This window comes from Stigmatopora argus, chromosome 19 (genome assembly GCF_051989625.1).
Source record: "Stigmatopora argus isolate UIUO_Sarg chromosome 19, RoL_Sarg_1.0, whole genome shotgun sequence".
Taxonomy (NCBI): domain Eukaryota; kingdom Metazoa; phylum Chordata; class Actinopteri; order Syngnathiformes; family Syngnathidae; genus Stigmatopora; species Stigmatopora argus.
Genome location: NC_135405.1, coordinates 6,546,549 through 6,568,724, shown reverse-complemented (window position 1 = coordinate 6,568,724; position 22,176 = coordinate 6,546,549). Strand labels below are relative to the sequence as shown.

The following is a 22,176-nucleotide window of genomic DNA, read 5'->3' as shown; positions in this document are numbered from 1 at the left end:
CGCAACCTTTGAAGTCAGTCAAGGTATGACCTCGGATGCACTGCCTAATGAGTGTTTAACTTCCCATAGGTCAACCTGAGTTTAGCATTCCCTTTCTAGGTGTCAACAAACCGCAAAGTATCTGATAAAAATGTATTGAATGTAGGTATTTTTTTAAATTACTAAATGCTGATTAATATTTGAAATGACATGATAAATGAGAACATAAACTCATTACATTAGGTCAACTAATTCACTTTTATTTTTGGGGTATCACAATTACTGTTGTATGGACACAGTCATTCAGACTTAACCAGAATTTATTATACAATGATAGGTTTATTATCAATACACTTTAATCAAAACAGGGAGACATCATTAACATACACGCTACAACTTGCAAGGAAAATCACTCCCAACTCGCCCTCGTCCAGGATGATTGTAAAGAAACGGCATCTTCCCCTGTTAATTTAGTCGGCGCATAATCAAAACATTTGAGGTAATTTGATTCAAACAATTGCATAAGCTAACCGAATAACACCATTAAGGTAAAAAAAACAACTACCACATCAATCTCATTAGATCGGAACCCAAAACACCTGCGTAAGAAATTGCACAAGTAAGCATACAAGGTGACCCGAGCGGATCGGAAACCAAAACAACTGCGTAAGAATTTTCACAAATAAGCATAATTTCTTTATAAGGTAAACAGAGCGACCATATTTTTTAAACAATAATGCGAGTATTTTCGGAAGTTGATTCGATTATGGCCATCTGCCGGAATCCAAGTCATAGCAATTAAGAGTCCCTTGTAGATCTTCATTGCCAACTCAGATCAACAGTCTCGGCCTGGAACATGGTGTCCTGTTCAGTCAATAGTCCTGAAAACAATTAACTGGCCTCGAAAGCAGCTGTGGGGGGAAAGTGTCCTTGAGCTTACTCGGTCCCAACATAAACTATAGCACAAATTAATTTATGGCTTCATTACCTATTAAAGGCTTAATAAACATAGTAACATCCCAGAATAAACCCAACATATAATTAACTATGTATACGACAAACTGTACATGTTAAATTTGCATTTTATATTGTCTTAGACTCTTAAATGTCCTCTTCAATAGTGAGTCCCTGGCCACCGGCCTAGGCCTGACTACCGCAGTCACTAGCAGGCTCCGCCCCCTGGTACAACTTGCTAATAATTGGCTGACACACTCGCTCCAACTCTTTTTGGCGGTCCTGGAACTCCTCTTTGTCGGCCAGCTGGTTATTCTCCAGCCAGTTGAGGGTCTGTTCACACTTGTCCATCAGCGTCTTCTTGTCGTCCTCGCTCAACTTGGCCGCCACTTTCTCATCCTGCACGCTGCTTTTCACACCAAAGGCGTACGACTCCAGGGCGTTCTTGGCGGCGATCTTGTCCCGCTGCACGTCGTCCTCACCTTTGTACTTTTGGGCGTCGTCCACCATCTTCTCTATTTCCTCTTTGCTCAGACGGCCTTTGTCGTTGGTGATGGTGATCTTGTTCTCCTTGCCGGTGCTTTTGTCCACCGCCGAAACGTTGAGGATGCCGTTGGCGTCCACGTCAAAGGTAACCTCGATTTGAGGCACGCCACGTGGCGCTGGCGGGATTCCGCTCAGCTCAAACCTTCCCAGTAGGTTGTTATCCTTAGTCATGGCTCTCTCACCTTCTAAGACCTGGATGAGGACACCAGGCTGATTATCAGAATAGGTGCTGAAAATCTGGGTCTGCTTGGTGGGGATGGTGGTGTTGCGTTTGATGAGCGGCGTCATAACTCCTCCGGCGGTCTCGATGCCCAGCGACAGAGGCGCCACGTCTAGAAGAAGCACGTCCTGCACGTTGCTCGAGGTGTCTCCGGTCAAGATGGCGGCCTGGACGGCAGCTCCATAAGCCACTGCTTCATCCGGGTTGATGCTCTTGTTCAGCTCCCTGCCGTTGAAGAAATCTTGCAGGAGCTTCTGGATTCTGGGGATTCGCGTGGACCCGCCGACCAAGACAACGTCCTGGATTTGGCCCTTGTCCATCTTGGCATCTTTCAGGGCTTTCTCCACTGGCTCCAGCGTTCCCCTGAACAGGTCCGAGCAAAGCTCCTCAAAGCGAGCTCTGGTGATGTGGGTGTAAAAGTCGATGCCCTCGAAGAGGGAGTCGATCTCGATGTTGGCTTGGGAGCTGGAGGACAGTGTTCTCTTGGCCCTCTCGCAGGCGGTGCGGAGCCTCCTCAAAGCCCTTTTGTTCTGACCAATGTCCTTCTTATGCTTCCTCTTGAATTCAGCCACAAAGTGCTCCACCATGCGGTTGTCAAAGTCTTCTCCGCCAAGATGAGTGTCTCCGGCGGTGGCTTTGACCTCGAAAATGCCACCGTCGATGGCAAGGATGGACACGTCAAACGTGCCGCCGCCCAAGTCAAAGATCAGGACGTTGCGTTCTCCCGAATGGCTTTTGTCAAGACCGTAGGCGATGGCGGCCGCCGTCGGCTCGTTGATGATCCTCAGAATGTTCAGTCCGGCAATGACCCCGGCATCTTTGGTGGCCTGCCGTTGGGAATCGTTGAAGTAAGCGGGAACGGTGACCACGGCGCTAGACACCTGCTGACCTAGGTAAGCTTCGGCCGTCTCCTTCATTTTAACCAGCACCATGGAGGAGATCTCCTCTGGATTGAAAGCCTTTTCCTCCCCTTTGTACTGCACCTGGATTTTGGGTTTGCCTCCATCTTGGACCACCTTGAAAGGCCAGTGCTTACTGTCCGCTTGCACCACCGGATCATCGAACCTCCTTCCGATCAGTCTCTTGGCGTCAAAAACTGTATTGCTGGGGTTCAACGCCACCTGGTTCTTGGCGGCGTCGCCGATGAGCCTTTCGGTGTCGGTGAACGCCACGTAGCTGGGGGTGGTCCTGTTGCCCTGGTCGTTGGCGATGATCTCCACTTTTCCATGCTGGAAAACACCCACGCAGGAGTATGTGGTTCCCAGGTCGATGCCAATTGCGATGCCTTTTGCTGAGACCATTTTGTAAGTTTGACTGTCAAGATGCTCGTCTGTTTGGGGAACAACACATTACACATCAATCATCTATTCAGTCAAACCTTAATTTTAATATTTTTTCCCTTTTCCAATTGACAGTTTTACTTATTCCTTACTTTAAGTAGTATTTTAAATGTGGAAAACTCATCTTTACAAAATAATTACTAAATAATGGCAAACAACATCATAATACTACATAAGATTTTAAGCAGAAAATTCTAGAAACAAATAAGTCAAAATTCAAGGCAAAAAGTTCAACTGAACAGGCTTTAAGATTTCTAGTATGAAATATTTTACAGAAAGAAAGTATCAACTCACATCTGAAAGTTCTCCTTGAAGTCGCTGGATATTATGGCTCCTTAGTTCTTGTGTCTGAAGGGGCCTGAAACTGCTTTTATACTCGCGTAGATGTCACTGGACAAGTCTAGACGTTTCGTTGTGGCTTTCACAATAACAAAAAGAGGTTGTCAAATACGGGCTTCACTAATGTTAAGTGGAAAAAGCCTGACTCTTATTTTGAAAGAATAGATGGATTACCTCACTAGACGTTAACGTAACTTTATCCAGAAGGCTGTGGAATCGTCGAGATAAAGCGAGAATGACGACTACTCTATGCGGGAGTATTTGAGTGGATGACAAAATTTGTTCAAATATGTGGTATTAAAATAATATTATATATATATTTTATAATGTTATATATGCTGGATTTATTTTCAGGGTTGAAGTGACACACTTATTTGCTCTTTCACCTGAACCTAAACATGTTTTTGTTTTAAACAATTTAAGATCATAATATCTTGAAACTGCTGTACACGAAGCTTATGCAATCAGCACAATGCTCAGCAATAACGCATAATGAACATCTTAAAAAGTTCTCTAACAACGTCACTTGTCTTGACAGAGTATATTTTATGTATTGCGCATGATTTCACTTAAAGTCACCTGTAGTTTGGTTTATCACATTATTTATTATATTATATATTATATATATATATATATATATATATATATATATATATATATATATATATATATAACTATATATAATATAATAAATAATGTGCATGATTTCACTTAAAGTCACCTGTAGTTTGGTTTATCACATTATTTATTATATTATATATAGTTATATATATATATATATATAACTATATATAATATAATAAATAATGTGATAAACCTTTATCACATTATTTATTATATATATATATATATATATATATATATATATATATATATATATAACTATATAATATAATAAATAATGTGCATGATTTTACTTAAAGTCACCTGTAGTTTGGTTTATCACATTATTTATTATATCATATATATGTATATATATATATATATATGTATATATATATAAATATATATATATATATATATATATATATGTATATATATATATAAATATATATATATATATATATATATATATATATATATATATATATATAAAACTATATATAATATAATAAATAATGTGCATGATTTCACTTAAAGTCACCTGTAGTTTGGTTTATCACATTATTTATTATATATATATATATATATATATATATATATATATATATATATATATATATATATACGTATTTGTATTTTTTTATTATTATTATTTTTCCCTTTAACTATAGGGTCTTCACTCATCCAAACACACACACACTCGCAGATGTGGGCAGGCTTTAAGACCCCGCGGAGACCATCTAGTAGTACTGCAACGTATGCGGTTGATGAGAAAGAGAGGGAGAGAGAGAACGAGAGAGACGGAAGCAGGCGGGTGTTCGCGAGACATCAGCGGACCGAGAAGACCCCGATAGAGCGCGAGGGAGGGAGAGAGAGAGAGTGAGCGAGAGTGAGAGCGAGAGAGTGTGAGAGAGAGAGAGAGTGAGGGAGAGAGAGGTCGGGAGTGAACGCGAGGAGGGGAAAACGACGGCCGTCAGGGTCGGACCATACGGTAAATACAATGATTACATTTTGGGCTTGCAGCTGTTGGGTTTCGCTTCGAACCACAACCACCCACGATAGCCATTGCAACCAAACGCTTGAGGGTTGGAGCTTCTGCGGGAAACCTATGAGTGAACTTGGGAGATTTTTTTTTAAGGGAGGGTGGGAGGAATGTCAAATCAAACATGGGGCTGGAGGGCGGGGGTCTAATGCTAACATATTACAACGGAGTGTATGTATAAGCCGATCCCGGCCAGGTAACATTCAAAAGGGAAAAGGCTAGCAGTCCCTTTCGGCTGATAGACACATCCGCGAGCCGAACTGTCGACTCCGCGGCGGGCGGTCGAGCGAGCGAGCATACGGGAACGTGCGTCCGGGGTGAACGGGTCCATTCGGTCCAAGTGTGTGTGTGTTTTACCTGACCTAGCCAAGCTTATCGCCTCACAACACACACTCAAATACAACGCACATCAACCTTCGTGATCGGGATTAAACCTTTTTGTTGTTGTTGGGAGTCATCAGCCAAAGGCCGCGTGTGGTTGCTCTTAATATTAATTGTTATAAAGCTGGAGTAGTCTTGCTAGTTTAAGAATTTAACTGCATTTCCGGCATGCGCTTCTAAAATAAAAGTTTGGTCTCGTACGCAGAACTTTTAGCCCCTCCTCTATTTTATAGATTATTGTTGTTTGTGAGCATCATCATTGAGTTTGAGTAAAGTTCATCACATGGGTTCTTTTACATTTGCATTGTTGCATTATTAGAGATGATCCAATAGCAGAAATAACTTGAGAAGTGCCTAAATAAATTGTTTTTCTTATTCTTATGTACTGTTTCTTTAACCAGGTGCTTCTTCTTACTATGTTGACTTATCAATGATGCTTTTTCACCCCCCAGGCAACCATTTTCGCCAACCAGTTCAGGCTTGTATTAAGAACTTTGACAGGAGTATGCATTTAAAAGCCTTTTGGCAAAACAGCTGAAAGAATTTCTGTTACATATATACTTTCTATAGGATTGTGTGGTCTTGTTGTATTTGACCTACATGCACACTTGGAATAAGACCTGCCACTTGAGCTTTGAAGACCCCCAGTTGGGTCTTGGATGGTTATGGTACACCCTTTTTTTTGCAAAGTTTCCACCCATAGTTTTCCACTGGCCTGACTTTCTTTACAGTGGCTGACGTCAGTGTAAGAAGTGACATAAATATATTTAAAATTGAGAGATTTATGAATTAAATCAGTGGTCCAGTTTTTGAGAGGATGGGGGTTGGAAACTATTTTATTTGGTCTAAGTTTGACAACAAAGTATACATCACATGGAAATAATACTTGCACTTGTTAGTTATGATGTGAAATTGGATTTCAATGTGAAGGTTTATGATGTTAACCCAGAAACGTAGTGATTCGCTTGTCTGCATTTCCATTGGAGGAATTTGAATGTCAGTTCAGTCTTGCATGCTTGTGTGGGTTTTCTACAGACACTCGTCTTTCTAAACGTATTCCCAAAACATTCTCGGGTAATTATAGACTTGTTAACGATTGTTCACATTGTGACCCTAATGAGGGCAGGCAGTATAAAAAAATGGGACTGGCCCTTGACTAATTTGTGGTCTTTCTCTTGTCTAAGTTAGTGTGTATTCAGTCCTGATGTTGACAGTGCGATCGTTTTTATTGTCTAGTTTTTGTCTGCAACTTTTAATAAGATAAGCATTATGGAACACTGATCTGAGTTTATTTGTGTCGCGGTTGTTGACTGCTCTTTGAATGGGCATAATAAAGTGGTGAGTGGAAGGTTGTAAAATTAAAATTAACAGTCTCTAACAAATGATCATCCGCTATTTGGTCATCATAGGCCTCAGCTGACCCCCCTCCTAGTGAGGACATTTGTTATAGAAAGTGGAAGGATATCAGGTGAGGTAAAATTCAAGCATAAATTCTAATTATTTTTATAGATTACGTGGAATTTAAACAGTGGTCTGTATTACATGAAAGATGCATAAATCATTGTGTTGTGTAGGGCAGTTTTTCCCAACATTTTTTGAGCTGCGGCACACTGCATTGAAAAAAATCTTGCGACCATCTGAAAATATTTTCATTTAAAAACGATGTCGCCTATATTAATAATAGTCATTCTCATCAAAGTTTTATCATTAGGAATGACAAAAACCTTCAAAATAAAAATGTTCACTGTGACATAATGTCACCAAAAGTTGATGTCTGTGGACCCTGAACAACTTCCAGTTTGAGTGATGCAAAAATTAGTATTGGCATGTTTTTGATCCTACACTTTTATGTATTTTCTCCAAATATTACTTAAATCTTCTAATATTATGCAAAAAAATGTGCTCACACAGCCAAACGTTGAACCCCTGGAAACCAAACTTCTGGTTCATGTTAGAGAAAATAAGCAACAAATGACTGTTTCACCATTTGAATCTTGTATAATCTATAATTTAACATTCATTATATTTTGATTTTAACCTTGTATCAGTTAAATTTTAATCTCGTTATATTACTTCTTTTTTTTTTCAAATCTCTAAATATAACATTGTATGATTTCTTGCAATTTCCCTTGACACACCTGACCATTGCTCAGTGGTTGGGAAACACTGGTTTAAAAAGTATGCAATTTCTGGACACAAATCAATGGTGAATTTCAATTTCAATTGAAACTAAGTTAAAACCTCATTAGTTTAAATTATGTATTGCCATTATCTTCCTGAAATTAAATTGAAGGCTGTGTAAAGTGTAAAAAAACAGTCCATTTGGTTTTTAGGTGCAAATCTCAATTTTCAGGAGAAACCAAGATGTGTCCTTGAAGATACTACTCCCATGATAAATGCATCTGGTCCGTAGACATATTTAGGTCACGAGCTGTTATCACCAGCTCATTAACTGAAGATACCGGCTTAGTAGCCTCTTGCCACATTGGCTAAGCGCTTCGACAATGCTGTGGTCAGGCACGACTGGCTGTGAAATTGTAGCTGTCTTATGTGGAATTGCCGTCCTCTTTAAAACGTGCCAGCCAAATAATGCACTGTGAAGAGGAAAAAAGTAGATATATACATAAGTCACTTTTATGAAGGGCAATTTTTTTTATTAGATCAGAAAACAAGAGCAAACATACTTTAATGTAAAAATAGTTACATGGAGAACAACAGGCTGAATAGGGACCTGTTAATGTAACATTACAGTTTGTTCTAAAAAATGGCTTTTGGTGGTTATTAGTCGCAAGCCGGCCAAACTATGAAAAAAAGGTGTGATGTATTGGAAAATACTGTAAGCTTGCCGTTTTATTCACGTATGTGTTTTGCTTTTTTCTCTTATTTTAGGAGAGGGGAAGGACTACGTGACTGAATGATTGTCAGACAGTTTGAGGGGCATCGGATTGAATGACGACGCACCTGCTTCTTCTGGGGGACTTTGATTTTTTTTCCATTTTTATTTTTGACTTTTTCAATTCGCTTTTGTCATGCCGTCCAACAGTCCTGCAGTCAGCGAACTGCCCCAGACACCAGAAAACAAAACTTCCAACATTTTGGTAAGAAAAACACTTTGAAAAATATTTTGGTGTCTCGAGAAACATTTCAAATGTGACTAAACAATGTACGTGACATTTTGTCAAAATACCCCAAGCATGATGAAATATATTACACTTTGCACAATGACCTGTTGAAACCTGCCTGTTTTGGTGGTCATGCAAATTAAGCACTTTTCACTGTTTTCTACTCCCAACTTTTATCATCATAAAAAAATTCTGATTGTAGTAACATTCAATTTGACATTAACAGTCATTTAAAACTAACCGCTGTGAAATTAAACACGGAAACAATGATTGCTGATCAAATTCATGAACGCATCATAGCTGCACAGTCCTTTTTTAGCAAATTTCCTTGTGAAAATTATGTTAAACTTGCTCTATAAGGCAATGATGAATACTTTTTTTTCTTTTGATTTGAAATGGGAGTGAAAATGTTATTTCCTGTTTCAGATTTCAGTAATTGTTGCTTATCACACTGATTTTTTGAATTGATTCACAGGATTTTGCAACTAAGTAACCTTTAGTCAAATATTTGTCTTGGTTTAGTCTTAAAAAAGTTCTTAAAATTCAGCAACATGATGAATGCTTTATTTTTTCATTTGAAATGGGAGTGAAAATGTTATTTCCCGTTTCAGATTTCAGTAATTGTTGCTTATCACGCTGAGTTCTTATGGATTTTGCAACTAAGTAACTTTTAGTCAAATATTTGTCTTGGTTTAGTCTTCAAAAAGTTCTTAAAATCCTGCAGCAGTTTTGTTATCCAGCTGTTATTAAGCATTCATTTTCAGTTCATTGGGCTGCTATTCATGCAGCTTTCTAATAAATAACAATTCTGGTTAATATCGCCATCCACAAACTCCAGAATTTCAACACAAAACTATAGACTGAAACCCTGTTGCTTTCTGCAAAAGGTGGGTTGGACTGACTGTCAATTTATGAGACACATTTTTTACTACGTTTATCATTCAGCTGTCACTTATTCCTTTGGCTACAGAATTCATCTTTCACCACTTCCATATTATTTTGCCTCTCTCATAACTCTGCCATACCAATCCAATGTAAATACTGGAGATTTTTTTACTATTTTACAAGTCAAATTTACATTCACTGTGCCCATTCAACAGGAGCAGGAATAAGTCTAAGCTGCAAAGTGGAATATATAGTGGATATATAAACACCATCTGACTGGTTCGGATACTGTAATGTTCCACTTGTATAAACAAAACAAGTTAATCTAACACCCTTAATAGATTACTTTGCTTTGATTAAACTCATTTATTTAGGTTACCATGATGTTTGTTGGCACTATCTAAATATTTATGCATTCACACGGCATTAAATTACATACAATGGACATTAATTAACTCCTCAGTTGTTATAGTTGGGTATGACAGCTATTGTTACTAATTTAAGTAAGCACAAACATCAAGTAGTCTTTGCCAGAGAGAGTATTTAAAAAACTTTGACGTAAAGAAAAAAAATATTAATTTTGAATTCTGGACCAGAGAATTAAAAGGAGCAGTCGGACCTAAAACAACAAAAATTGTGTTTCCATAATGTTATAAATAAATCAAGACCTTCAATATTTTTTTTCCACTCAATTTACAGTATTTTGGAGGACTACTTTTTCCTTTTACTTGTGTAATAACAAATTATGACTATAATATAAAACAACCAACAATAATGTACCTTTTTGCCTTAAAACTTCTCATATAGGAAGCAATTTTGGGTTAAATACATGTAAATTTAGATTTTTTTCCCATATTTAACATGTCTCAATTAACTATTCTTACAGCTAATAATATTTCTGCACCAAAGAATTAAAATTAACTGTTGGACCTAAAACTACAAAAATTGTGTTTCCCTTATGTTATTAATAAATCAAGACCTTAACTTACTCTGTGCTTCAATATTTTTTTCCACTCAATTTACAGTATTTTGGAGGACTACTTTTTCCTTTTGTGTAATATCAAATGATGACTATAATATAAAACAAGATACCAACAATAATGTACCTTTGTGCACACTTGTACAAATTAAAACTTCTCATATAAGAAGCAATTTTGGGTTAAATACATGTAAATTTGGACATTTTTACCATATTTAACATATCTCAATTAACTATTCTTACAGTTACTAATGTTTCTGCACCAAATAATTAAAATCAACTGTCGGACCTAAAACAACAAAAATTGTATTTCTCTTATGTTATAAATAAATCAAGACCTTAACTTACTCTGTGCTTAAATATTTTTTTTCACTCAATTTACAGTATTTTGGAGAACTACTTTTCCTTTTACTATAATATAAAATAAGATACCAAAAATAATGTACCTTTGTGCACACTTGTACAAACTAAAACTTCTCATATAGGAAGCAATGTTGGGTTAAATACATGTAAATTTGGACATTTTCACCATATTTAACATGTCTCAATGAACTATTCTTACAACTAATAATGCCCCCCCCCCCCCTTTTGATAAATGTTTGTCCATTGATAACTCAGCAGGGCAGAGTGAGATAGAAAACAGTGCTAGAAAGGAAAATGGAAAGAGGAAGTTAGGTGTGGATGTGGAAAGAGAAAGAAAGAAAGAGGACATGCTGTCTGATGCTGATGGGATCCTCCTCTTCTCAACCTGGTTTGCAGTCTGGTTGCTTAGCAACTGCAGCTGCCCAAAATAACCTGCCATGAGTCAGAAATAGACCAAAGATATAAGAACAGATTGATCTGTCTGTGTGTTTGTGCACTTTGACACTTGCTAACATTGACATGTTTGAATGCTTTTCAATGTATAGCTTTAATGCCTCAACCATGTCCTTTGACTTTCAGGCTTTCAATATTTGATCCACTTAAGAGATGTTACTTTGGCATATTGAAAGGCAACCTAGCAGACAACATGCTGCTTGCTGGACTGAATGATTATCCAGGAAGTGACAGTAGAGCATTTAGTCAGCGCGGCAATCCTGTGAGAGACAGTTGCTAAGCAGTTTATGCACCTTAGCAACCACTCTCCTATCACTGGTCCGGGAGAGGAAGCAGGGGAAGGGATCAAGAATTTTGCAGTGTTAGTCTGGATTAAACCAGGGCTTGAGATTTGACATCACTAGAGTTAACAATCAGATTTAAGGCCAGCAATCCTAAATTATTATTAGTGGAAATTAAATTGATTTTGCATTCAGGACTGAAATCGGATCGGAATCATGCGTATCCTCAAAATATCAGTTGGAATATGTTACCATGAATTTCACTAAGAAAATCCAATGGCAAGGTGTCACTTATGCTGCCAACTTTGAATTTTGGACACATTTTCAAGGAGCATCCGAAAGAGCTATTTAGTACTATTAAGTACATATTTAAAGGAAAGCATTGTACTAAATCTTTACATGCTAGTCAACAAACAGGATATGGAAAATTAGAATATTTCAACATGCATCCTTTTTATCAATAGATAACATTGATCAGGAAACTAATGACTATTTTCCCTAACTATAAGTCACACTTTGTTTTCAAAGGTTGGCTGACTTATACTTAAGAATAGCAACTGTTACTAGTATGATTTAATTTTATTTTTTCCTATTGAGAGTGGCAATAATTCTACTTTTAAAGTTGATGCAGATGTTCAGAAGTTATATTGAAGGTTAAGATTTAATGGATTTGGTAATGAGTTGGTATGAGATTGAGAGTTTGGTAAACAAGTTGTGTTGTTTCAGGTATAGTATAGTAACTGGTAATATGTTACATAACCACAAACCTATTTAGCCTGTTTGTCTTCTATTTAATTTCATTTTTATGTCATTATTGTAATATGTAATGTTTCTCTTTGCTTGCTGAAGAAAATTATATTGAAATGCAGAATAATACATGGGTTTTTCATTTTTACATTGGTTACATTTGACATGGTGAGGAATGTCGATATCAGCTCGTGCGCTCAAAATGTCATCGTTGACTGAAAATATTAAGGAATAACACCAGCAAATGTGCAAGAACTGAATACAGTAATCCCTCGAATATCCCGGTTAATGTAAACCAGACATGGCCGGGAAAAAACGCAAAGTAGGGTCCCCGCTATTACAAATAATAAATAAAGTTTTTATGACCTTTAAAAAATAATAATAATAATAGTAGAAAAAAATTGCCAAGAAGGGAATAAAAGAAGTCGCGATAATCGAGGGAAGACTGTATTCGTTCTATAACATACACAGACTTAGGCAATAATAGGCAATTAATGTTGGCAAATTTAATAAAGAATGAGCTTCAAGAAGAATGGAAAAACTATTTCTAAAACATACTATCACTAGACACAAGTTTTAATATATCTAAAATGGGAGGAAAGAAACTGAAATGACTTTTCACTGGAGGAATAAATGGCTTCAGAGAAAGAGAAATGACTCAGACGCAAACAACACTCAAATGACAAGAGACAAGTATACTTGCAATGTCGCTATTTACTATAGTTTCTTAACCAGCCCATTTATGTTGGCTAGAGTGAAGATGGAGTGGACCAGGACAGCTCAGAGGAGGCGACCTTGGAGAACCCTTCAAACAAGCGGCGAGTCGGTCGTCCAAGCAGGAAACGCAAACAATTTCTTCCTGTGAGTACAATCTGCTTTCATCAGGGTTGCACTGAACTCTTGGTTCATAAAATTCATTACTTTGATCCTTTATTAATGCTTTGCTAAGCTCTGTGCCCTCTTATTTTATTTCATCGAGCTGAGAACGGTCACTTTGTCGCACATAACAACGTGGTGCTGTTTGACAAACTTGTGTGGCTACTTTTTTTGCTTCGGGCCTGTTTTAAATTGTAATTAGCATGGTTGGCTTTCCTGCATTCCTGGAGTTGTTGCACATTGATAAAAGGCTTAGAAAATGCTAGCAATTGTTTGCAACTTCTGGCAGCCTTGATTATCTTATAATGGCAACCTTGCAGGTTTTGTATGCAACAGTGGGGGATGTAATAGGAGCCTGATGAGGGGCTAGCAAGAAAGGGGGCGAGGTACAGTTAGAAACAGATCTGAAGTGAGCAAAGAGCATGTGTTTGCACTTTAATGTGAATGTTACATACTTACTACATGTTTGTCCCAAAGAAATATGTCAAATGAAGCATTTTAACCTTGAATCATGTGTCAAGCTTTCCCAGTGGGTTTCGTCCCCAAGCTTGGAGCAAAGTAATTCTGTTTCATAAACCGCAATGCCAAATGTTATTTGCGTGTCATATTTTATTTAACTACTACTACTGCTGCTCAATGTTCCCTCTAAGCTGTGCGCAATTGCGAACTACTCTCGTCTTCTCTGCGCACAGCAAATCATATGGAGCGCACAAAATAAAATCCCCATTTTTTTTTTTTAGCTGTGAGGTGAACCACTCATCCGCCGGGCCGCCCATTCATAGATATTAATCATTACATTTTATTATTACTAAATCATTTATGTGTAGTAGACATACACCTGCTTATGGCAGGTGTGATACTTGTGTGCGCCCATAGCGAGCAATGATGATGTTGCTCACACCGGTACTCAGTGTGCTCAGGGAGGTTGTCTTTCTGCCCAGACAAACAAAAAAATAGAGGGAACATTGCCAGTGCTGCTATTTATTTATATTATTATTTTTTTCTCTCTCTCTTACTCTCTCTATACTTCTGACTATGCTTGTGCTGCATTAACACTTGAATTTCCCCTATAGGGGATCAATAACAAATTATTCTATTTTTTTTTAATTGCTGGTGGACAATATGATAACAGAGTAAAACATTTTTTTTTCCAGAATGAGTCTCTATTAGAAAATGTCCCTCCGTTGCTAATAAGTGCACTTTTAGTAGTTGAGCCAAATGTTTACCGTCAAATTGTGTTTAAATCTGCACTAGTGAACTGATACTTCACTTTATAGTTTGCTATTCTGAGTATAATATATACCGTTGTTCCATATTATTTTCTCGTGTTTCATAGAATGCAGTCCATTTTGGTGCGTGAGTTTGTGTGTCAGTGGGTCACACAACTGAATGTGTTTTGTGAATAATAAGTGAGTAAAGATGATCAAACAGTCACACTCAAAAAGAAAGTTTAAGTCAACCTGTCCGCATTCATGTGCAGGTTTGATCATGTTGTGCTTTCTAACTATCAGGTGTACTTAGTGTGGGCTTGTCCCTAAAAAACAATGTTGCAGTTTATTGCGCTGTAGCTGATGCTACGTTCCAGTTGTAACTTCTGTCTGTTATATTATATGGCTTCTAGTTGGGTATTGTGGTAAAGAAGGAATATAAAAAGAATATTCCTTCAGTCATTGCTCTTCTTTGCTCATTATTTCATAGTGTACTGCTACAAGTGTTATATGTGGAACATGTGGTGTTTTTGATGCAATTGTTGTCATTTCAAGGGCTGTGCTTATAAATCTTTGTAACAGTTGAAGATTATTCTGGATAGATTGAATTCATATGAAGATGTCGCAGTATTACATCATCTGGCTTGCATTAAGGTTCGCTGTCAACTTTCTTTGAAAGTAGATATTTGATCAGGTCTCGTGTTTTTTTTCCTTGTTCTTTTTGGGGAGAGTAATATTAAATCAAACTTGTATTCACCACATGAAAAAACTTTATCTAGAAATGTGCTCATTTTCTGAAATTATTCATCCATGGTATATTGTTTCACTCTCTTTAGACTAAAACTAAATATCAGTACGCACACCATGTTTCATTTCCGTGGCTATTGTTTTCCCTCAGTTTCTCACGTTTTTAAAGGTTGTCACACAAGCACACACATGACCCCAAAGTATGTTTTTAGATTAGATTAGAAATTTATTTAATCCCGTATTCGGGAGATTTCTTGGTTGCAGTAGCAAGACAGACACAAGACACACAAGACATTGTAGACCTAGTTAAGAAACTGGAGCCACACACAGACTTCTGCAGACTGAGACTGAGGTTACTATACACATTTAGTTCTTAAAGGCAGGTGCTGTTGGAGTAGATGTCAACAAAACTGTCAAATTGTGAGATGTAGCTGAGGTTAAAGTAAAGATATTTATCTTTCAGGATGAAAAGTGCAGAGTTGTTTGTTTTCCCCCCTCTTTGTTTTTATCAAAAGCTATCCCAATTCCAGATAAACAAAAGCACATAAGTATACCAGTCTGTCTGAAAAATAATTGCTAATGTATTTAATTAATTAGGGATATCTCTCTTGGTCAACATGTTGAAATGTGATTGCTCAAGGAAATAACTACTAATCATTATAACAAAGATATATAAAGCGAGCCATTGGTATCAATCATATTTCAACTATTTTTTGTGCAAAGTACTTTTTAACTATCAAATGTATGATGGCTGCTTGTTTTATTCCTTTTCCTAGCATTGTTTTGTTACTTGTGTTGTGTTATGTATTATTTATTCTTTTCATTTTTAGGGTGATCAGACAAAGACACTGTGTGAAATTTTATGAGGATTTTTTCACACTGAATCATTTGAGGTTGTTGCAGTAGTCGTGTAAATTGAATATTTTAAATTGAAGGTTAAAGCTGCATCAAGCAATCCAACAATGCAATGTACAATATAGACAACAACGTGAAAAAGTATGTTACAATATAATACCAGTTTGGGAGTCCAGTATTACTGTGGGTTTAAAAATATTGTTACGAAAATCTGGCTTCCCACGAAGCTAGTTGGAAGACCGTCGGAAAATCTAGAAATCGAAACAAACATCCCGAGATTTTTTCAGGAATTGGGGAACCTTGCCTGCCATGTGCCATGCACTTACATCTCACAGATGACTGCAGTGGAAAGTCCATGTTCCTCTCTTTCTGCTGAATAAGTAAGTAGTCAGTTGTTTGCTACAATATTAGCTATATCAGCTCATGTGCTTCCACAACCTACTACTGTGTTTATGATCCCTAATAAGGGGGAAATTGCTTAATGCAGCTTTAATGCACTCCTGGGATTAAAACAATTCTTGCCGTGTGCTCAGAGCAAAGGCACTTAATGTTATTCAACTCATTTAAAGGCAAACCATTTTACAGTTATTTATCATTTTCCTTGCCTGTTTATTAATCATTTGAGCTAAGTTATTTTAAATTAAGTTATTTTTTCACTTTTTTTCACTTTTGCATAACTAGTTTAACATTTATTTTCACTCTTTTTTTAAATCCTGATGCTGAATTCACCCTGTTAATTGATTTAACCTTGTTACTTTAATTTGGTTTGAATGAATGTACAAATGTTCGTATTTTCATTACACCAACATTTGCGCTCCTCTCTGTCATTTTGTAATCAAATTAAACAGCATTAACATTGATTTATTGGCAAACAATAGTAAGCAACAGCGCCAGAATGCACACTCAGTGTTTAGACTACATTTGGAAAGCAATAACCATTAGCAGAAAAATACAGTATTTTTTGTACGTGTAAACGTTTAATCAACATTAATGCTTTTTTTGGTCTCCTCTTTCAGCTTATCACTTTCCAGTTTTGAAGTACATTCTACCCTTGAAGTTTTGCATTTCCTTGCCCTTTCTTTTCACATTGAAATGAAATTATATGCTTAGACAGACCGACACTGACGCATAAAACAGTTTTATAGCCTTTTTTGAAGGCCACACAATTCCACATAAATCATTGGTTTAAAGATTCTGTTCATTGGTACATTTTTCTTCCATTATGTATTCAATGATTACAATATTAAAATTGTGTAGTATATTACTGTTTCAGTTAAACAACCTTCAGAAAACGTACATTTCCCATACTACTTAAATAGCTAGTTATGGCTTAATGCAAGAATTTCCTACACGTGTTCATCAACGACTACACTACCGTAGTTTCACGACTATAAGGCGCACCGCATTATAAGGCGCACCCTCAATGAATGACACATTTGAATTTTTTTCCATATATAAAGTACACTGGATTATAAGGCGCGGTATATTTAAATTACTCCCTTTCGTATTTCGCCATGCTTGAGTGGGTGGGTGTTTATTACACACATTGTGGGACATTCACGTTCCTACTTTGGTTGTTGTTTTAAAATCTAGAGGCATTTTGTGCAAATATTGCAGCTACTCTATATATTTGTACGATGAACTCTATGTAACGCAATGACTGTACATTTGTGTATGCCTGTGTGCAATTAGGGTGTCTTTTGATGAATTGTGACCTGCAGCTGGTTACTTAGGCAGTTTGCGCCATCTGTTTTTCAGGAGATGGCAATGACGGACCCCTCTTCCCCCTCAACTCTGCCGGAGGAGCTGGAGCCCTCCCCTTCCCCTCGAAAGAAACGTGGGCGTCGGAAACTAGAGCATAACGACAGGAATAAGGGTATCGCTTTTAGTACAAAGTAATCTGGTAACAAAGTGGAAGCCCCAAAAGCAAACAAAGGTAGTCTGCCGGTTCCCCTCAGTATGGACTTGGCCAGACCGCAGTATTGAACCCTTGACTTTAGAACTGTGAGGCAGCGGTGCTAACCACTTCACCACTGCTACGTGTGCTCCCATTTCAAATGATTCTGTGAATAACCATTATACACTCGAAAGTTATTTTTAATACTTAATACAGGACGTTGAAATAAAAAAAAAAAACAGGGGGAAAAAAAATCCACCACACATGCATATATGCTGTAGGTGTACCAAACGTGCATGAGAGTGCACTGTTTTGCATTTTAAAATGTTAGACTGTTGTAGACCAGTATAAAGTATCCAAAGGGAAAAAAGAACAGACACTTTTGGAATTTAGAATTTTGCGGCTTATCTCAGATTTATGCACCTCTTTTTCTCTACACTTAATGAGCAAAACATGTCTTCTTTAATCAGCTAGAGGACTAGCGGCATGTCTAAAAGCACAGTAGATATTTACTTGTTGCTGATTTATACATTCAGCCGAGTGAAGGACTGACGTTATTTGACGTTTGAAGACAAAAGTAAACTGAAAATGAAATCGTTATTATTTTATACTGTCATTTGAGTCTTGATGGGAGAGAGAGGGGAAAAAAAGAACTAAAATAACTTCCAGATAGCAGGCCCCCTTTAAAGGTAGTTTGACTTAAAATACAGAATGGATGCAAGGTAATAAAAACACAGTATATATATATACAGTGGTACCTCGAGATACGAGCTTAATTCGTTCCGGGACTGAGCTCGTATGTCGATTTACTCGTAACTCAAATGAAGGTTTCCCATAGGAATGAACTCAAAACAAATTAATTCGTTCCAACCATATGAAAAAAACACCCAAAACAGGATATTGGATTGGAAAAACATTTTAGTTTGTTCTAATTCGCCATCTATTAACAAAGTAACAAATAACTAGTGGTTTAATAGTACTGAAATGTGTTTAATAGTAATAAAATTAGACATATTTCGCGGAGGGGAGAGAAACGGATAGAGATGGACAGAGAGAGAGGGGGCGGACTTTTTGCATGGCAACGCACTCGTGACATAACATAAACAAATTTAAATGAACTTGGATTACAATGCAGACACACTCAAAAATAAATTTAATCTAACCTTACACTAAAGTTAATTCTTTTAAATTTTGATACCTTTCTTCTCCCGGGTTGGCTCTATTTGCCCCGCCTCCACTGTGACTTTGAGATGCAACCTATCGAGGGTTGTTTGCTTTTGTCTTCCCTTCAAGATATTCCCAAAATGATGCACACAAATATGCTCACAATAGGATAACGCACGACCACTTGCCAACGAGAAGTAGTATATACTCTCTTAACTCTCGTATTAGGAATAACTACGCCATTCGTATTGACTAATGGGGGAAAAAACACTGACAAAAATGCAACTCTCACACAAATGTCCTCACAATAGGATAACGCATGACCACTTGCCAACGAGAAGTAGTATATACTCCTCTCGTATTAGCGATGGATCTGCCATTCGCACTGTCTAAAGGGAAGAAAAAAACACTGAAAAAAATGCAATGCTCCGCCCAGTACTCGTAGAGACATTACATGAGGGAGTTGTGACCAGAAAAACAGTGGCCATGATGTTCTTATGAGCAGCCTCTCGCGTCCGCTGTCTGCTCGTATATCCAAATTTGTCTCGTATCTCAAGATAAATATTTGCCCGAAATTTTACTCGTATCTCAAATTGCTCGTATGTCGGGGCACTCCTATGTCGAGGTATTATGTATATATAGATCCTCATTAAACCTCTTGTTAAATTCGTACAAATTGCTCACTTCCTGTAATTTACCTTCTGTAGATGAAGCAGACGACAGAAACTGTGACTCCCCAAGAGAGGTGAGTGAAGTGGTTACTCCCCATGTCTTTGCGTTGTTTTTTCCCAAATGCCAAATACAAAGTGAAATACTCGCATAGTACAAGCAATTTGTCATCATTAAAGGAAATATAAAGCTTTTTCGGATGTGTGTGCAGGGGGAGACAGGTCGGTTGCGTAGGAAACCGGTCCCCAGAGTGACTTTCCAGGCTGGGGATCCGTACTACATCAGCAGAAGACAGAAAGAAGAATGGCTCAGCCGCTGGAAGATGGAGGTGTGAGCTCCAGTTATATGGAGGCTTATGTTTCCATTTTTCTCAGAAAATTCAAAAAAGGGAAGCTTATCAAGAGAGCTAACTAGTCAACTAGAGAATTAAGACATTGTCAAGATGTTAAATTAGGCTGACATGTCAGACTATATTTGCAGGAAGCTGTGGTTTTGTCTGTAGTGCAGATACTGAATCAAATAAACGGAAGTCACGGCTTAGTTTTCTGTCATAAAAGTATCTTTTGCACGGTATTGCATAGTTTATACATATTTATATATATATTTCTATATATATATATTTTATATATATATATTATATATAAATATATTTATATATATCTATGTATATATTTCTATATATATATTTTATATATATATTATATATAAATATATGTATATATATATTTCTATATATCTATGTATATATTTTATATATATATATATATATATATATATATATATATATATTATATATATAAATATTTATATATATAATATATATAAATATATTTATATATATATAAAAACGTAAAAAATGCAGTTAGTGAAGCATCACACGTTGTGATTTTTTTTAATTCTTTTTTATTTTTTATTTTTGCATTGAGCCAAAAATGTGTGTTGAATACATGCACTAATTTATTTTTAATTAGCAACCTCATAATGAGTTTCCACCTCAAGGGAAAATAACAATCAATGCTTTTGGTGTCTTTATGGGGGCTTTCTTTTTATCCCATACTGTAGTTACATCATTCCTAGTACTGAGATACTTAGTCACAAAAAAATGATGAAACATTTAGGAACTGTTTTGAATTGTCTAAAAAAAAAATAATAATCGTATGACCTTTTCCGTACTTTGCCACTACTACACGACTTTAATTCGTTTTGTGGTTGAACTTGAATTTGTTTGGTTATGTCAAAAACATTTGGATTTCTTTAGACGCTAAGTATTCTTGTGATACATGAATGGCATTGTTCTGTTTTAGGGATTCATCTGTTCTATAATTGAAGTTTTATTTTGGGATCACAGTATTTCATCTGTTCAAATTATGCTGCGGACAAAAAACTTGCCAATAGTTGTTGAGGTGAGGGCTGACTATTGTCATGGTGTCCTTGAGCAAGGAATTCTGTCATTGTACTGCTTTTGGAAAGTATGAAGGTTACAAAATAGCTACATAAACAATCTTCCATCGAGCTTGCTCCCAGACTTTTAACATTTTATTCTGCTATATACATCACGATCATCAATGACCATTTTTCTTCTGTTTGTCTTTTATAGTATGACCTATTTTGAGTGTAAAAGTAGAAGCGCAGTTTCATATTTTTCTTCTTTCATTGCTTATAAATACAGATTTTGTGAGCCCTTTGTGGAGAAAATATCATTTGAATCAATTTAGTGTTCAAGTGGCTCGAAATATTTTGCTCGCCAGGTTTTCACAGTACCATAATCGTGTCAATATGCATCATAGTTGGTGAACAGCGCATCCCACACTACTTTATATAAGCACCGTGCACACTTTACACATGCCCACATTGTGTTGTTTTGTATCCATGGTGTCATCGTCACATGTAAATCCCAGTGGCTTCCGCACATTCGAGCGCAGCAACTAGTCGCTGTGTAGTGGGAGTTTACCTAGTCATGTGTGAGGTGAGGAAGCCTGTAAATCAATCGCTTGGTTCACGGCTGGCCAATCAGCAGTGCACAGGCTTTAAGAATGTTTGAGCATATGAGTCGGGGAGGCAACAAGAGAGGAAACTCTTAGAGGAAGAGAGACACTGAAGAAAATGACAGAGAGAAAGAGAGCCAGAGAAGAACAATGCTATGGCCAATCTGTAAGTTCTATATATTTTTAGATCTTCTAAAGTGTATGTATGCATTGATATTTTTTCATTTTCCTTTTCTTTTGCTTTTTAACCCCTGTTGACATTTGTTGCTCATAGTAGTTCCGTACAGAGTTGGTAATAAGGGTGTTTTTGTTGTAATCTTTGCTAGGTTAAACAGCGTTTTAAGACTACACCATTATTTGGGATTGCAGTGGTTTGTAGAATGCAAAGTTTTGTTTGGCTGGTTTGCAAACTGACGTTTTTTAGCTTGTAGATTTAGATCTATCAGTTTTGCGTTCAATGTTGTTCAAGTTGGACTTTCATTTGGATGTGTCTTTTGGGCCAGCTGGGTTTAAAACTGTATTGATTTTCAATCATAAACTT

General features: G+C 36.9%; 2 protein-coding genes across 12 annotated transcripts in view; one reads left to right on the top strand and one right to left on the bottom strand.

Annotated features, from left to right (window-relative positions):
- Positions 1-218: 218 nt before the first annotated feature.
- LOC144064782 (heat shock 70 kDa protein 1) lies at positions 219-3,457 on the bottom strand. The gene is made up of 2 exons (XM_077587585.1): positions 3,334-3,457; positions 219-3,029 (listed from the first exon to the last, which is right to left on the bottom strand). Exon 2 carries the CDS (start codon positions 2,998-3,000, stop codon positions 1,120-1,122), a length of 1,881 nt encoding a protein of 626 aa, XP_077443711.1. The 5' UTR covers positions 3,001-3,029; positions 3,334-3,457; the 3' UTR covers positions 219-1,119.
- A 1,292-nt stretch (positions 3,458-4,749) lies between these two features.
- The window catches only part of LOC144064577 (DNA (cytosine-5)-methyltransferase 3A-like), a 28,936-nt gene continuing 11,509 nt past the window's right edge, over positions 4,750-22,176 (top strand). For 8 of the 11 annotated variants that reach the window (XM_077587231.1, XM_077587229.1, XM_077587226.1 and 5 more), the window contains exons 1-6: positions 4,750-4,972; positions 8,294-8,502; positions 12,988-13,095; positions 17,679-17,796; positions 19,689-19,726; positions 19,862-19,978. In XM_077587231.1, the coding sequence (XP_077443357.1) occupies positions 8,434-8,502; positions 12,988-13,095; positions 17,679-17,796; positions 19,689-19,726; positions 19,862-19,978 (450 nt within the window). In that variant the 5' untranslated portion in view covers positions 4,750-4,972; positions 8,294-8,433. The remainder of the gene's footprint in view (positions 4,973-8,293; positions 8,503-12,987; positions 13,096-17,678; positions 17,797-19,688; positions 19,727-19,861; positions 19,979-22,176) is intronic. The other 3 variants (XM_077587236.1, XM_077587234.1, XM_077587235.1) reach the window with 2 other exon arrangements.

What these genes read in the sequence shown, in the direction of transcription:
- LOC144064782 (XM_077587585.1), bottom strand. Translation starts at nt 3,000, where the DNA reads ATGGTCTCAGCAAAAGGCATCGCAATTGGCATCGACCTGGGAACCACA.